This window comes from Pteropus medius, unplaced genomic scaffold (assembly GCF_902729225.1).
Source record: "Pteropus medius unplaced genomic scaffold, Ma_sr-lr_union100, whole genome shotgun sequence".
Classification (NCBI taxonomy): Eukaryota; Metazoa; Chordata; class Mammalia; order Chiroptera; family Pteropodidae; genus Pteropus; species Pteropus medius.
This window is the reverse complement of record NW_024340849.1, coordinates 49,736,246-49,754,139: the sequence shown is the minus strand read 5'-3', so window position 1 is coordinate 49,754,139 and position 17,894 is coordinate 49,736,246. Positions and strand designations below refer to the sequence as shown.

The 17,894-nt window shown below is 37.2% G+C and overlaps 1 protein-coding gene across 2 annotated transcripts in view; it reads left to right on the top strand.

Moving 5' to 3' along the window:
• The window catches only part of AFG3L2 (AFG3 like matrix AAA peptidase subunit 2), a 35,441-nt gene that overhangs the window by 3,369 nt on the left and 14,178 nt on the right, over window positions 1-17,894 (top strand). Inside the window, exons 2-12 of one of the 2 annotated variants that reach the window (XM_039846222.1) lie at window positions 1,447-1,546; window positions 1,922-1,999; window positions 4,086-4,192; window positions 4,350-4,502; window positions 6,585-6,659; window positions 9,802-9,926; window positions 11,668-11,941; window positions 13,182-13,319; window positions 15,846-15,999; window positions 17,519-17,626; window positions 17,716-17,841. In XM_039846222.1, the coding sequence (XP_039702156.1) occupies window positions 1,447-1,546; window positions 1,922-1,999; window positions 4,086-4,192; window positions 4,350-4,502; window positions 6,585-6,659; window positions 9,802-9,926; window positions 11,668-11,941; window positions 13,182-13,319; window positions 15,846-15,999; window positions 17,519-17,626; window positions 17,716-17,841 (1,438 nt within the window). The remainder of the gene's footprint in view (window positions 1-1,446; window positions 1,547-1,921; window positions 2,000-4,085; window positions 4,193-4,349; window positions 4,503-6,584; window positions 6,660-9,801; window positions 9,927-11,667; window positions 11,942-13,181; window positions 13,320-15,845; window positions 16,000-17,518; window positions 17,627-17,715; window positions 17,842-17,894) is intronic. The other variant, XM_039846223.1, reaches the window with a different exon arrangement.

Below are 17,894 nucleotides of genomic sequence, written 5' to 3'. Positions count from 1 at the left end.
TGTAGCATTGGAAAAACTATTCACTTATGATACATTTTTATCCATTGTCAGTGATTATTTGTTATATGAGTGTTCCCAGGGTTGGGGAGGGCCTAATACAACAGAAGCTCCAAATTCTCTCAGACCATTATTACTGTCAGTCAAGAACAGTGTGTGTTTTTTTCCTATTTTGTTGTGTAGAATGGTTTATTAATTTGAAGTTAAATCAGCTCATTCTTTTTTGTTTTTTAATTGACATTCACATACCATAACATTCATTATTTTAAAGTGTAGAATTCAATGGTTTTTAGTATATTCACAAGGTTGTGCAACCATCACCATTGTCTAATTCCAGAACATTTTCATCACCCCCAAAAAGAAGTCCTGTAATTATCTGCAGTCACTCCCCCTTCCTCCTTAATCATTCCTCCAGCCCAAGGCAGCCACTAATCTACAGTATTTATGGATTTACCTGTTTTGCACATTTCATATAAATAGAATCATATAATATGTGACATTTTGCGTCTGGTTTTTTAAAAATAGCATTAAGTTTTCAAAGTTTATGTGGCAGGATTTATATTTCCACTTTTGGGTTATTATGAATAATGCTGCTGTGAACATTCATGTACAAGGTTTTGTTGGATATATGTTTTCAGTTTCCTTGAGTAGGAGTGGAATTGCTGGATCATATAGTAATTCTACATTTAACATTTTGAGAATTCCAAACTTTTCCAAAGTGGCTGCAGCATTTCCCATTCCTACCAGCAGTGTGTGAGGACTCCACTTTTTCCACATCCTCACCAATAACTTGTTTTTATCTGTCTTTTTGATTATAGCCATGCTAGTGGATGTTAAGTGGTTTATATGGTTTTGTGATGTTTTATTTTTCTCAGACCATTAAGTAGGCAAATAATGATGGATGCTATTACAAATGAACTTCACTTTAAACATTCTCATCTGTATTTGAAAGCCTAACCTCCCAAGGTTCTCAATGGGATGACAATTTAGCAAATGTTACTAGTATAAGGATTATCAGTAATGTAAATTTAGTATCATGTTTACAAGCAGCATTGTCCTGTAATTTCAGGTAAATAATCTTGCAGTATTATAGACCCTGCAGATAAATCAGCATGAAGCAGCAGATTTTCTGTGTCAGAGTTTGTCTTTTGAATGCTGCAAATTAAGTAAACAGTACCAAAGTGAATGTGCTGGCAGAGCCTTGTAGTTTGGCTACAATTCTAACATATGTGTGATTTTGAAGTACTGTTGTCTTCCATACCAGAATTTCCATCTCATGGTTCTATTGCTGGATAGAGTGGCCCTGTGCCAGACAACCCTAGTTCTCCTTAGAAAGGGTATTTCTGTGCTAGCCGGTAACCACCTGTTGAATAGAGAAACAGTTCATCTATTTTTTAAAAATTCTTTATTTTGATATAATTCATGCTTTTATTCTATGTCATGTTGCAGCTTTATCGATATGTTACAACTCCAGAAAGGATCAGCAGAAATTCTCTTTTGACAGATGTAATTGCTGCTTATCAAAGATTCTGTTCTCGACCTCCAAAAGGTAAACACTTAGATGTGATCATAATTTTCTATTTTCTTGTTAAAGAGCCATGCCACAGCAGGTGTATACTGAGCAGGCGCATAAATGGTCTTTCAGGTTGTCTCCTTCAGTCTGATTGCAATGATGAAAATGTGTCACCTTCACATGTGGCACTTGTATAGGTAATAAAATCGGCATGCAAATGAGACTTCTTCCTTTTACACCCCCGAGCTGTGAACTGTAATATTTAGACTGATTTACTCCTGTATGAGAAATGTTATACTTACAGCTTATGCTTTTTAATGACGTATCAGCTGTTCTAAAAATGAACACACATATACAAAACCTCATGACTTTTGGTTTAAGGATATGTATTATTTTTTCCTTTCCTAACAGGATTTGAAAAATACTTTCCTAATGGAAAAAATGGAAAAAAAGCTAGTGAACCTAAAGACGTTATAGGAGAAAAAAAAGGTACCTTTTAAAAAGATTGTTCGAACTTACTGTTTTCCTCTAACATATGATGTTGGTGATAGTTTTCACTAAACAAAGTGTTATCTTAAGGCAGTTCTGAAACTTGTAGTTTACAGGTACATATAAAATTCTATAGACTCTATGTCTCATTTCATCTTTAATTTATATTTTCTTGTCATTTTTCAAATTAAATTAATTTAAGGTAGAGATATTGACTGATCAATATCAGTTAACTGCATATTTAGTGAATATATTTGACACATAATTTAAACCACTGAGAAAAATCTTAGAAACCTAATTAATACAATTTATTTGACACATGTGGTGGTATAGTGCAGTCTTTCAAGTTGTTTTTCAAATTGTACTGCAGAGCCTTACCTTACTTTAGGGAATCAGAGCCAGTTTCTTAGGGCTGGTTGGGGCACCATGTAGGCTCCAAGACTCCTGTCTCCCATTTCACATGTGTAATAGCATTAGCACAGTGCCTGGCACATGCTGGCATTCAATTGCCATCCTTTCTTTTTTAGGGAAATGTAAGGAAAAATATAATAAATCCTTTGTTTTTAAATGAACTTGGATCTAGTTGGAGAGACAAATATGTGCTCAGAGAATTCAAGGAACGAGAACAGGGCCACGGGATAAGGGAAGGGAGAAGCACTTGTTGGGCTAATTGAGTATTGGTGATACAGGTGACTTCTACTGTGTTGCCCAGGGCAAGGTAGGTAGGTAGTCTTTTAATCTTGGTTTGGGGGCAAATTAATGATATTAGGTCCAACTTTTAAACGTAACTTGTTAGGTACTTTTTGTATATATGTTACTTTGTCCCAGAGTAGTGTGGACTATTTTCATATAGCTTTAGAAATGTGCTTACTCTGTTTCTCAGCCCTGTACCTCCTTGCAGGTAGATTGTATCTCTCTCAGACCCTGCCTCACTTAAGACGGGTGCACAAGCTCCTTATATGCCTCATGGTGGGGTGAGTGTGTCAGGAAGCCACAGTGCCATGTGGCCACTAGGGGTGACTGGGTGCTGCAGCCTCCCATCCTGCTCCATAGAGGGGGTGGTTTCACAGTGGTTGAAGATGTTAGAATGGCATTTGTGGGTCTTTGAGAGGATAGAAAAGTGGGAAGAAAAGGAAGATGGTAATGACTGTATTAGTTCCTAGGACTGTCATATAACAAAGTACCACAGATAGGTGTCGTAAGCAACAAAAAATGTGTCTCAGTCCTGGAGGCTGCAAGTCCAAGATTAGTGTGTCACTGGCAGGATTGGTTCCTTCTGAGGGTCATGAGGGAAGGATCTGTTTCAGGCCTTTCTCCTTGGCTTGTAGATGGCTGTCTTCTCCCCGTGTCTCTGCACAATGCCTTTTTTCTATGCATATCTGTGTCCAGATGTCCCCTTTTTTATAAAATACCTATCATATTGGATTAGGACCCACCAACACGACCTCATTTTAATTTGCTTATTTCTATATAGACCCTCTCTCCAAATAAGATCACTGGGGGTTACGACTTTAACATATGAATCGGCAGGGACATAGTTCAACCCGTAACAGTGACTGATTTCAGATTCTTGCAAAATAATTTTATATGGGTGAGGTTTCTTTTTTGTTTGTTTATTTTTAGCCAGCTATCAAAACCATGTTTTTCCTACAGAAGAAACTGTTAACAGCGTTCACTTCATGGGAGTGGGAAAGGGAAGCACTTAACTTTTTACGTTCAATTTGGGAACTCAGAAATTCACTTACCGCATCACACCCTAACTCTGTCACTTAACACTGTAACAGATTCTTCGGCAAGTTACTTAGGCTATAATTTCTTCATCTGTAAAATGGGAATAGTAGTATACTTATTGGGTTATTGGATTTTTGTGTAGATTTCATGAGATAATACATGTAAAGCACTGGCGAGCCTCCTTGAACGTTAACTCTTTGTATTAGTCTCATCTTTCCTCATAGTACTTTATTTAGTAATAGATTTGCACCGTAATGTATTTTGCAATGCATCTTTTATTAACTATTAATGAAAAAATTGTTGAGAGATGTAAAAACCTGCTATGCTGTTGTATATGCTCTTTGTTTATGAACAGAATCGAAGTCAGCTGCTACACCACGTCCTTCTGGAGGAGGAGTTGGCGGCGGCGGAAAACGAGGTGGCAAGAAAGACGATTCTCATTGGTGGTCCAGGTTCCAGAAGGTTTGATTCTGAACTATGTATTAATTTGGAGGCTCTGGGGTGGCCCCAGGAAAGGATGAGAGACATTAATGGCATTGGAAGTGATTCGTGTTCAGCATAACATAGATCCTGTTGTCACATTTCATTCTTCACAGAAGTTGTCTCTGTCTTTGCCCAGGGTGACTTTCCATGGGATGACAAGGAATTCAGGATGTATTTTCTCTGGACTGCTCTGTTTTGGGGTGGAGTCATGTTTTACTTCCTGTTCAAGAGCTCTGGAAGAGAAATCACGTGGAAGGACTTTGTCAATAACTATCTTTCCAAAGGAGTAGTAAGTATTTTATGGGATTGCTGGCTATTGTGGTTTAAAAGGTGAAATTCGGAAGATTAGACCAATAAAATGACTGTCAACAGGTTAGCCAAGCTGGTCTGTCTTAAAGTTACTATTGGATTTTTTTAATGCTAAAAAGTACTGCAACCAAAAACCTGTTTGTTTTGACCCAGCAGTCCCCAGATTTACCACACAATGCTTTTGTTTCACTTTCTACGAGAACCTAGTTTTGGAATGACATCTCCTGACTCTTGCTCTAGCAGACCTGTCTGCTTGCATCATTTTCTCATGTGCCCTTGCCGGCCTCTTATCCCCACTGTAGTGTGCCAGCCTCTCCCAGTGCCTTTACATCTTTACTGCTTTCATCTCCTGTGGGCTTGGAATTGGATGAGCAAGTCACTCAGAATGTTTAAAGTGAGACCAAATGGGCTTTAAGTGAGGGCCCACATTGGGCTGCTCAAGAGGCTTTGTCACTGCCGGCGGGTCTTTACCCAGTAAGACCCTATTTCAGCATATTTACGATGATGTTGATTGTAAGACATACATTATTTTGTGTATTACCAAGAAAAATATAGTAAGCTTCCAGTGAAACTATGAAATACCGTTAGTTGTCAAATGTATCATAGTTTCTGAGATGTTAAAATATGAAAAATGTCCGTGTTAGAGTTGATGAAATATAAGAAAGAGGGCCAGGATTTGCTGTATAAACTTGAGGAAATTACTTAACCTCTCCATACTGGAATTTTCATCAATCAAATGTATAAAATATAGATAAAATATTAATACCAAGATAGTATAAAGAATCTAAAATGACTTTTAAAGGTTGTACAGTAAGGTGAGGATGGAAAAAATGGAAATAATTATCTACTCAGATTTTTGAAGTGTTTCTCTCATGAAAGTGACGATATTATATAATTCCCAGATGTTGGGAATCTGCTTTCTAAGAAGTAGCTCCCATCCATATGTGGAGACTGCAGCTGTCTTTCTGAGGGTGGTGACAGGCCCTTGGGGAGGGTTCTCCATAGCTGCATCTTCTTTTGACCTGCTGGTTTTGTGGCACAAGTCTGCCATTGCCCCAGCAGGAGCACTTTAGTTGCTTGTTTCCAGACAGACTGTTTAGGAACAGTTAGTTCCCTGTTCCAGCTCCTCCTGGAATTATCTGGGGCTCCCTCACTTTCCAGTTTGACTTATACTTTCCAGACTTTCTGCCAAGACAGACTTCATGACAGCAGGAAGTAAGCATCTCCCAAAAGGCTCATCCTCCGAATCAGCCAGAAGCCCTGGGATAAGGTTAAGAGTATTCTTAAGCATCTGATGTAGTTAGGAGGTTACAGAAAAAACAAGTTTAAACCATTTTATACCCATAGAGTGACAAAAATTAACAAGTCCTATAATAGCAAGTGAGGATGTAGAGCACTAGAATATTTTGCTGGGGAGTGTGAATTGGAGAGCAGTTTGGCACTGTGCAGTAAAATTGAAGATATGTATACCCTGCAGCCCAGCCTCACTGTATCCATCTACAGGCACATAACCCAGATAAAGTTTTGAAGATGTGCCTAAGCAGGTTTGCAGGAATGTTCATAACAGCATTGTTTGTGATGGTGAACCTTTCGAAACAGCCTAAATGTCTGTCTTTTAACAGAGAATAGGATGTGCTCATAGAATGGAATACCCCACAGAACTGACATATCAGCATGGATAAACCTCATAAATATAATGATAGGAAGAAAAAGAACTTTGTAGAAGTGTATATTCCAAATGAGATCATTCTTAAAGTTCAAAACCCGGCAAAACTGGTTGTGTGTTTAGGGTTGCTTGTGTGCATGGCACAAGTGCCAGGACATGCTTGGGACTGTGTGCACCTAATGCAGAGAGTGGCCCACCTCTGGAGAAAGGGCAAGACTAGTAGCTTCAACAGTGTTGGTGATGTTTTATTTCTTAAGCCAGATGGGTGAACATGGGTCATTATATTCATTATTCTTTGTATATCTGAAATCTCATACATTTTAAATGAGCTTGAAAGTATATCTCAAGTTTTTTTCTGTAAATTTATGTTGAATATTTAACTTTTTAAAATTCCAGGTAGACAGACTGGAAGTCGTCAATAAGCGTTTTGTTCGAGTGACTTTTACACCAGGAAAAACTCCTGTTGATGGGGTAAATGATTTTATTAATTGATGTGAATTAGCTATAAGCTAACTTGAGGTTTAAAGCTGAAAAGCAAACATTCTCTCACATTGCAGTGGGTATACACTCTGGTCATACCAGAATTGGGCAGTGCAGCATTTGTAATCTTCACCAGCATAGGTGAGAATGTGCATAATTGTGCTATGAAGATTGGATCAATGGTTTTGTTTTGGTAATCATTTTGGCTGTACATTTGGGAAAGTGAGTGAAATCCCAGTTTTCAGTATTCCAGTATTGTCTATGATTTTTCAAGAAAAAATAGTTTTTTGGTTAGGAAATATATAGTAAGATCTGAATCGTTTTGAGACAGTTTTTTTCCAAATCAGTTTAAGAATTATCCTCATATCTCTCCCAACCATTTCGCGATCTTGTATTATTTTAATTTCCATCTCTTTTCCTATTTTTAAAATAATTTGTGTTTCCTGTCCGGCCATTTGAACTCTATTTCAGAGACCCCAGACTGGGCTGAGGGAAGGGGAGGGGCAGGTGATGTTCCCAGGTGAGTCCCAGCCCTCCCCTGGGCCTGACCCCTGGGCCTGACCCCTGGCCCCATCCCTAGTCCTTTGGTGTCCTGCAGTCTTACCACCTTCCCCCAGGGCCAGACATCTCTACCAGGCTGCTTCTCTTCTCTCCGAGGATGGTTCTGTTTAACCATTCCTAGTCATCTTGATTAGTTGGGGCAACATTTTAAGGAAAACTAGAGCTGATGGTGACATCAGTAAATATAAGAATATTCATGAAGTTTATATGTCTTGGCTATTTTAGTCATTTTTAGGAAAGTTATTTTAATTATTTTTCCCCCCATTCTCTTCACCTTCTGGTGAAATAATTAATAACCATGCTACTTTTTTTCCTTAGAACTATCCCTCAGACTTTTATTGCTGGGAATTAAATTGCCACTCCTTTCAAGAGGACAGTTTGACAGTGTACATATCAGTTTTGAAAGTACACCTGCACAAGTAATTTTGCTTCAGTAATAATCCTAGAGAAATACTTAGGGATGCATGTAAAGATGACTATACAAGGATGTTCTCCAAAACACTGATTATAGAGCAAAAAATTAGAAATAGATAAATGTCTACATTAGGCCTCCTGGTTAATGTTAGGGCTTCTCATTTCTCTTGAACTTTAACCTCCCTGCTGGAGTGGTGGCTCTCGCTGGACAGTACTCTTTCCAAAGGGCAGTTTTTACATTTAATACTGGCAGGCACAAGCATTTGCACATTGAAATTCATACTATTTTATTATAAATTACTTTCTTTTTATTTCTCCTTTATATTACAGTTAAGGTTTTACATTGATTTCTTTTCAAAATTGTGCATGTGCTTCAAGATTGTAAAGTGAGTATTATATAAATCTTGAAAGAATGACATCAAGATTGCTAATAGTGTTTATCTCTGGTTGCTGACATTGTAGATGCTTTTGTTTTCTTTATATTTGTATAGCCTTAGTTTTCAACAGAGGACATGTATTGCCTGCTTGATAGACTTTATATTGAGACTTTATATTAGTGTCCTACTACTTGTGAAGTAGCGATATTAATTAGTGTGCCGTGCTTTATAAGCACAGGCTTTGGAATCTGACAGACAGCTTCACATTACCTCTACTCTTTACTAGCTGTACTGCCTAACTCCTCTAAATTTTGGTTTCTTTATTTCTAAAATGGGAACAACAGTAAAACTGTTTTAGGGCTTAGTGCTTAAATGAGAATCATGAAAGTCAGTGGTGATTTTCAAACTTCAGGGTGCGTAAGAATCACCTGGAGCGCTGGGACCCATCCCTAGAGGGTCTTCTCCAGACTTTGTTCCCAGAATCTCCATGCTGCTGGTCCTTGGTCCACCATGATTTTGTGATGTGAGTCATGCATTTAGCATATTGCCCAGTTATAGTAGGTGCTAATTTAGGAATTTCCAATCACATGTAGTTAATCTGTTGTTGATATGTTTTGAGGCTTGTAGCCACAGGAATTTTGTAGCTTTGTCAGTCTTACCAAGAACAACTTACCAAGAATTAATGTTATATTATAAAACTTAACTCTTCATCTTTTGTTTTTAGATACATGGAGAGAGATACCAGAGTGATATTCCCCACTCAGTAACACTGGTTGGTGGGAGGAATATGGGATGACATGTTGCTCTCTTCTGTGTATAGTTCCCAATCGTCTGAATTTTATATCATAGACTTACCGTTTTGTTTAATAAAATATTTTTTAAAGTGGTTGCATGTTAAAAGAAGAACAAAGTCTTTTTGTGCTATAAAATGTGGCTAATGCAGAGTGCTGGAACAGGGTCTAGAATATAGTAAAATTCCATAAATGTGAGTTGTTAGGATTAGTGTTTTTGTGATTACATAAGAGAGGTAGTATGATATGGTGGGTATGATCTCTGGATCTAGAGCCAGACTGCTTGGTTTCAGATCCAGACTCTTACTAGATGTATAATCATGGGTAAGTGAAGTCACCCCTATGGTTTTTTCATCTGTGAAATGGGGACAGTAATAGGGCTGATACTCAGCTGATAAGCACTGACATAATATGAAATACTTATGTGCTGGGAGTAAAATAGTCATTGTCTCAGGCCCTTCAGGTGTCCCTCCCTAGGGCCTCAGTATGTCACCAGAACAAGTGAATAGAAGGATAACAGGGTAACAGTGCTTTCCTAATGTTTAGATTTGATTATCACCCCTGGTGATGGTACCTACTCCTTATGGTAACTCTGAAGATTGAGTTAATTAATGTATATAAAGGGCTTAGAATAGAACATTACTGACAGTAAGTGCTCAATAAACTTTGGCTGTTATTACTATGTCACATTAGCTTCTAATTTGGAAAGAAGTAGCTGGGAAATGGAGAAGAGGTAAAAGACGCATATTTATTTATGAAAAGGATTGTATTTTCAAATAGATTTTTTTATTATTATGAGTTTATAATTTTAGAACCACTGAGTGAAACTTAATCACCATATGATTAAAACCAGTCTTTTATTATTGTTGAATTTTTAATTTGTAAATTTTCAGTATTTCTGAAAAATTCTTTAGAAGTTGAATCCTTTAATGAATTAAACTCTTTGTCTCCCCTTCATTCTTAGGGTATTTTGTTTTTCTGTTTTTCTAGCAATACGTCTGGTTTAATATTGGCAGTGTGGACACCTTTGAGCGGAATCTGGAAACTTTACAGCAGGAATTGGGTATAGAAGGGGAGAATCGGGTACCTGTTGTCTACATTGCTGAAAGTGATGGGTAAGAAGCAGTGCAAATATATAAACATGTTGAAGACTGTTCACTATGTTCTACGCAGTTCACCGTTCTGTCACCAGGTGGCAGGTTACACGTTGCATTCCCAAACAGGCCTTGATGTGCCCGGATTTTTTTAAACCTTTGGCAATTTACTAGTTTTTGCTAGTAACTGATTGATATTCTACACATTTGTGTTTATCTTGATTAAGCAGTAGTTTGAGACATTAATATCCAATGACTGTCTTCTAGTAGGATTTTAGCATGAAGAGCCTTTTATGTCAAAGAGAAGCATTCCACCTTTTAACTATCACTTACATTTATATTTCAGAGTTTTCCAAAATTATTAAGCAATTCTTCCTTTATTGTCAGAACTCCTGCTTCTCTTAAGGGTTATTTGTCTTCAGTCAGGCTATTTACAAGTCTGAGTCTTTCAAGAAGGGTCCATTGATTTCAAGTCATTTGTCTTTGAGCTCCTTGAGAGTTATATTTCCTTTGAGTGCTTATTCGGTACATCCAGCTAGCTCTCCCGGAGTTACTCCATTTGCATTAAATACAGAAGGTCTGCCTTGCTATAGAGTTACTAATTCAAGAGTAAAAATAGAAATAAATCTTAATTTTTCTGTAAAAGAGCAGAACAACGGAGAACTAGTGTGTTAATTGAGCTGATAGTGTTGCTCGGTTTTAGGGACTTTCTTGAGTCTTAGTTTGTGTAAACCTACAATCTACCTGAAGTATTTAGATCCAAATAGCTATTAAAATTGTTTCACATATGATATATCCCTTGGCCCCTAAGGTTGTCATATAATTATTTAACTTTCTAGGCTGATGCTGAAACATTACAAAAGTTTTATCGCACCATTTTTATTGTTAGTATGTTTTTTTTCCTCCAGAAATAAACCAAAGGTAAATTTTTCATGGTTCTTGCTGCCTACTATAGCACAATTTAAAATATTAGAAAAGATGAAAAATCAGTAAGTCCTAGTTTTTGTATTTGACCTAAACTATGTACAAGGTCTGGTCTAAATTTCTTAGGGCAAGTTAAACTAAATTGCATTATATTAACCAATGTAAGTACATATCTATACCCATAGTTGGGTTGAAATTGACTTTATTAAACAAGGCAGAAGGCATTTCTAGGCTTTAAGTCACTCCCCAACAGGTCCCTCTACAGCAGACAGGAGGTTGGAGGGCAAACCAGTTCCCCTGCAAGTCTGTCTTAAGCTGCACAGAGTGGCCTGTGCAGCACTCATTGCCATTGTACACAGGACTTTTGAAATGATATGTGTTAACTTACAAGGATTTGATATTTGGAAGATATCTCTTCAGAATAAATTGAAGCATTTCAATAAGAGAACTGGAGTTTCTGCCCAGGCTAATACCAGGATCGTAAAATTTTTAAGTAATTCTAAAGAAATTTCTTTGAAACTCAGATATAATGATAGTAAATCACAGTTAGGTCTATACTGTGCATAAATGGTGGTTATTGGGATAGGAACAAAATATCAATACGTGTTAAGAATAGTTTTTTCTTTGGTATTATGTGCTTGTTCCTGAGTGATATTGACACACTGAGATTCTCCTTGTGCCTCAGATAAAATATTAGAATATTCAGGTTTTACAAAAAAAGAAAATATGCAATTATGTCGCAACCAATTATCAAAAAGTATGTCTTGCAAAACATTAAAAAGACCAAAGATTAACAGCCTTAAAAATATGTCACTGTTGTGTGTGGTTCTCTTTTTAGTTCTTTCCTGCTGAGCATGTTGCCCACAGTGCTCATCATTGCTTTTTTACTGTACACCATACGAAGAGGGCCTGCTGGTATTGGTCGAACAGGACGGGGGATGGGTGGACTCTTCAGTGTTGGAGAAACTACTGCTAAGGTCTTAAAGGATGAGATAGATGTGAAGTTCAAAGACGTGGCTGGCTGTGAGGAGGCCAAGCTAGAGATAATGGAATTTGTAAACTTCTTAAAAAACCCAAAGCAGTATCAAGACCTAGGAGCAAAAATCCCAAAGGTAAAATTAACTTTCATAAGATTATTTTCAATTTATTAACCCAAAAATCTTTTGGATTATTTTTTGATCTCTGAAGTTATAATTTTATGAAGTTTGATTACTTATTATACAGTAGCCGTTGTCCTCCTTCTTCTATCTTAACTTACTAGTCTCTGCTTACTGGTCTCTGCTTAACTCAAGAGCCTTTTTTGGGTCATTTGTTCTGTATGAACGTGTCTTCTTGCATGTAGTGTATATAATTTCCAAAAAGATTTGTGTTCTCCTCTCTTGAAAGCCTTTCTTGATTTGCCTTCCTTCTACCTCCAGTCTGATTTAGTCACCCCATCTCTCAGCAGCCGTAGTGCCTTGAGTGTATCTCTTCTTGCAATCACCAAGTTGTCCCTCCCTCAGCAGGTATGAATGGACCGTCTGCCTGGACCTGGCACTTGAGAGTCATGGCACAGAACTCAGTGAAGAGACAGCCAGCACTAATTCCCACTTTCCTTCCATCCAGCAGATATCCCTATGCTCACTGCTGGCGATGGGCCGGCCTTATTCATTTTTGTATTCCCAGGGCCGGCTTAAGTCATAAAGTAAATGAGTCAAAATTTTAAATAATTAAAAAAATCTATTAATAAAGTTTATTTTAAAGGAATCCTTTGTAAAGGAAATCATCATTTCCTTAATTTGATGTCCTACTTATATGGATAAAAAGTCATATAATTTTATAATTTGCTGTTAAGTACCTGTTGACATCATACTTAGGCATCTCCACAATTTAATTATATTGTAAAGCAAACACATTTTTTTTCTTTTTAAATTCGCCATTGGTCATTAGATTTTTACTTCATTTGTGAAAATTTAAAGGGAAAAAAATAAGCAAAATGTACATTGTGAGTGTGATATTTGTGTCTCCTTGAATTATTTAAGTAAACCTCGACTGGTTTATTAATAGTTTCTTAGCTTAAGTCACCCTTTATATACTGTTAGGTTAAAAAGTAACACTAAAAATCTTATCAAATAAGGGAAATATTTAAGATTTCACATTGTTACCAAAGTTTTAAAAACAATAGGCTCTAATAATCTTTTTCTTACTCTTCTTACTAATATAAAAGTATTCTACCATAGTTCAAATGTTTAAGGAATATTTAGAGTGTATCACTAAAATTTATAAACAGATCTATACCTAGGAATTATTTATGGATATACAATTTACTTTTCTGAAATTATAGTTAAATATTCTTTTTCTTTATATCTGAAGGGTGCCATTCTTACTGGTCCTCCAGGCACTGGGAAAACACTGCTAGCTAAGGCCACAGCTGGAGAAGCCAACGTCCCTTTCATCACCGTTAGTGGATCTGAGTTCTTGGAAATGTTTGTTGGTGTGGGTCCAGCTAGAGTAAGTCTTTCGTTTTATTCTGATGATACAGCTTTCTCCTTCTTCTACCTTGTTTCCTCCAAATGGAGATTTGGTAAATATGGCCATTACTCGAGTCCCATAGAGTGACTTCTTACCATACACTGCCTTGAACACTCTTCTAAAGCAAAACCTCAGCAAAGCCTATGACTTCTAGCCCACTTTCCCTCACCCTGACCAGGATTGCAATTGCAGTCCGTTAATTGAGTTATCTTTTCATTGTTGTAAGAATTCTTTATATATTCTAGATACTAACTTCTAATCAGATATATGACTTAAAATCTTTTCTTCCGTTGCATGGATTGTCTTTTCACTTTCTTGATACTGAAGCACAAAAGTTTTAAATTTTGATGAAGTCCAATCTATCTTTTTTTTCTTTTATTGCTTATACTTTTAATGTCATGACAAAGAACCTGTTGCCAAGTCCAAGGCTATAAATATTTACTCCTATGTTTTCTTCGGAGAGTTTTATAGTTTTAGCTTTTTTATTTAGATCTGTGATCCATTTCAAGTTAATAGGATCCATTTTGAGTTAATCTGGTGTGAGAGAGGAGTCAAACTTTACTCTTTTACATGTCTGTATCCAGTTTCCCCAGCACTATTTGTTGAGAAGACTGTACTTTCCCCTTTGGTCTTGGCACCCTTGAGCATAGATAGATAAATTTCTAGACTCTTAATTCTACTTTATTGACCTGTCTATCTTTATATCAGTAATCCAATGTTTTGATTACTGTTGCTTTGCAATAAGTTTTGAAATCAGGAAGTGTGAATGTGGATTAATTTTTAAACACTTAAATTTTTACTCTTGTATATTTTACTAATGTCAAAATATTGACTTTTTTTTAAGCACTGTAAAATGCAAAGTGCTGTTGTAATTTTTAAACAATACAACTACAAGTAGTTACAGTGTTAACAGTTGGCAGCAATTTTTTCTCAGTGGCAGGTATAGTAATGATGGATTGGTCTTACCATTTGTTATTGGCATTTTAGATTAAATGAACTATGATAGGTAGAGTTGGTGGATTCATATCGGTTTTGTAAGGCAGATAAGTCTTAGAAAAATAGGTGATCATGGAGGAGTTGAGTGTTTATAGTGATGGGTCACTACAGTATAATCAAGGAGGAAATTGAAGACCCGAGGGAAGCTATAGATTGTGAGAAAGCAGTGGGCCTAATGGGCTGGAGAGCTCAGAAATAGGTGAAGAATTGGTTGTGGGAGGTGCTTAAGTACGTGGGCAGGCCAGACTGGCTAGAGGGCGAGCGGTCAGAGAGTAGGCTGCTTGAGGCTGGTTGTTTTAGAGGAACCTTGGCAGTGGTGGTCATGTCAGAGTGTAGCAAAAGGTCATTGAAGAGGTGGGTCAGGCAACTGAGATACCAAGATCTATACAGATGTGGAAGACACTAAGCAAATAGTGCTTGTGGGGTAGGAGAAGGCTAGAATGGCTGCCTCATGGCAGGAGCCTCAATGAGTAAGGGTTTTTCAAGCAGAATTGTTTGGGCAGTAGTAAGGGGGTATGAGGTAGACCCCAGCTCCACCTGGTCTGGAGGGAAAGGTAAAAAGCCTTCAAATTGAGAGTTTTCAGGGACAGCCAAATTTCACTTCGGGCAAGGAGGTGAAGGAAGTATTCAGGGAGGAGCTTGAGGGGGTGGGGGTCTGTTGATCACAGATCTGGAGTTCAGAGAGGAGGTTGTAGAGGGACATGAGTTACGTTAGGGGATGTGCTCAGCGCAGTATAGCTATGAAAACCCCAGAAGTCAAGGCAGGGGAGGATGACGGGAGACTTGGACTTCTGGTGAGTGAAGTAAAAAGGTTATGAGGCATGGGGAGTTTGTCTCTCAGTCTCAGTAGGGGCAGGTGATAGAGTGAGACCTTGAACTCTGTCAGCTGATGGTGAAGCAAAGAGGTAGGTGTTCTTTCTTCCACCTAAATTAGTGGCCTAAACATGGGGGGACATGCTGAGTGGGACAGAATATGGGTTCAGGGACCTCACAGCTGCTTCCTGTTGCAGCAGGGCTGAGGGCACCGTTGGTCACGCTGGGGTGATCGCTGAGTGGACTTGTGTAGGTCTTTCTGTGTATTGCCTAGATCTTTTAGTAAGTCTCTGTTTGTTAATAACTGCCTCAGCCACAAAATTTGAACCGGAGTAGTATGAACTTTTAAACAGAATATAAAGTTTACAGCACAACTATGTTATCTTTTTGTAGGCCAAAATTATGTCGTATTAATTTGTTGATGTTATAAAAATTGAAGGTATTGTTAGTACCTATTACATATACAATAATTTATGAGATTATAGATTTTATTTGTTCACTTTAAATCAGTACCTGCCAAGTTTCTCATCACTTGCCACTTCTTTGCTACTTGTAACTTTTAATATATATACCATAAAGTGTTTAACACAAAAAGATTGTCTTCCTGTGGGAAAAGAGACTTGATCTTAATTTTTTATTAGGAGGATAAATAATATTCACTCGTTAAGTGACTCTAGTGTTTATATTTTTATCTAGGTCCGAGACTTATTTGCCCTTGCTCGGAAGAATGCCCCTTGCATTCTCTTCATTGATGAAATAGATGCCGTGGGAAGGAAGAGAGGAAGAGGCAACTTTGGGGGCCAGAGTGAGCAGGAGAATACACTCAATCAGTTGCTTGTGGAAATGGATGGTGAATATTCAAGTCTTGTATTTTAAACACTAATTATTTTACATATTATATCTAAAAGAAGAATCCTTATATTGATATTAAATACCAAAAAAATTAAAAAGGGCATTTTCTAAAACAAACAGCCCTTTTAAAGGCTCTTTATACCAGTACAGATAATAGCAAAATATTCTTGACTGCCATAACTTAGTATTGGTGTTAAGATGGTATCTGTACCTGGTGTTGAATGAGAGAAAAATTGGTGAAATGATTCATGAAAGAATTACAGTCTCATCTCACAACTATTTATGATTCTGAAGCATCATGAAAACCCATGTGTAACCAAGTGTGAATTTGGCAGATTTTGAATACTCTTACTAAAAGAATATCAGTCTTTCCACATTAGTCAGCATTTTTTTTTTATTTTTTGGAAAGCCAGTTGTTAGGATGTGTCATGTCCTTCCTGCTGTAAGATATGTGGATGCTATCTGATGCTCAGAAAGGGGAGGCACAGTGCCAAGTATTGAGTGGTTTACATTACTGAGTGGATATAGTATCCAAAATCAGAAATTATAGCTCCTCCTCCACTCTGCAGTCATCAGTCCAGGTGTAGTTCCACATGTTTAAATCTGAGAACCATATTTGGGGAAAATCAGCGCCTGAACTCTTTTAATGCCAGGGTCCTGAGGGTGAAGGCTCAGTGGGCCATGGCCTTGACATTTGAGAATGGCCAATAAAACCGAACAAGTTGAGCCTGGAGAAGAGGTTGGAGGTGGAAGTTGATACCTGTCTTTAAATATGCAAATGGTTGTACGTGGCCCAGGGAGTTTAAACACATCATTTGCAAATTGCAAATTTAATCTTACTGATTTTAAAACATTTTTAAAATTGACAACATAATCTAATTTTCTAATTAAAAATTAAAATCTTTTGGTAATTCATCTTTAGAAAATTGGTTCTTAAAATTTTAAGTTGTATATGATTAATATTAACATTAAGGACAAGATGAATAATATGAAAAATCATTTATGTTTGTGACTTAAAAAGCATTAGATAATTGAAAAAATTTTTGAAGTGAACATATCCTCAAGATTTTATTATCTTTATAATAAAACAAAATATGAAGCTTAGAGCTGGATTACTTGGCCTTTTCTCTTCTTATCTTTTCTCAGTTAAAAATGCTTCTATCTCTTAATAGTCAGTATTCTCTTAGATATGCATTTGAGCTCAGCACATTCAAGCCTCAGGACAATTTTCTTTGTATTTTTAACTTTTTTATGGCTTAGTCTGCCCACCATAACTACTCTGCTTCCTGTCATAACACCACTTTCCCTGCACATACAGAGGATCCTTGCCACACTTCTTACAGAAAGCCCGGCGGGTTTTAGGAATGTTCACTATGTTTGCAACAGCCCTATCGGCATGGAAAGCAAAAAAAATTTTTAAGCAGCAGTATATCTATAGTATTCATACATTTTTAACAGGCACACTTATTTTCTGCCCCATGTTATTTAATAATGGTTGTATCTTTGTTATTTTTTAGGTTTTAACACAACAACGAATGTAGTCATTTTGGCAGGCACCAATCGACCAGATATCCTAGACCCTGCACTGATGAGGCCAGGCCGCTTTGATAGGCAAATCTTTATTGGTAAGATGATTTTCACAGAGTTCAGTCCAGTTTTCATGAGGATATCACTGTTTCATTATTTTTTTTTACCTTAAAAATAATTTCTCAAGGACCACCGGACATAAAAGGAAGAGCCTCTATTTTCAAAGTTCACCTCAGACCACTGAAACTGGACAGTGCCTTGGAAAAGGAGAAACTGGCAAGAAAACTTGCATCCTTAACTCCGGGGTTTTCGGGTGAGTGCAATGTAACCTGCTATTCTGTTTATAAGTCCTTTAAATCAATGACA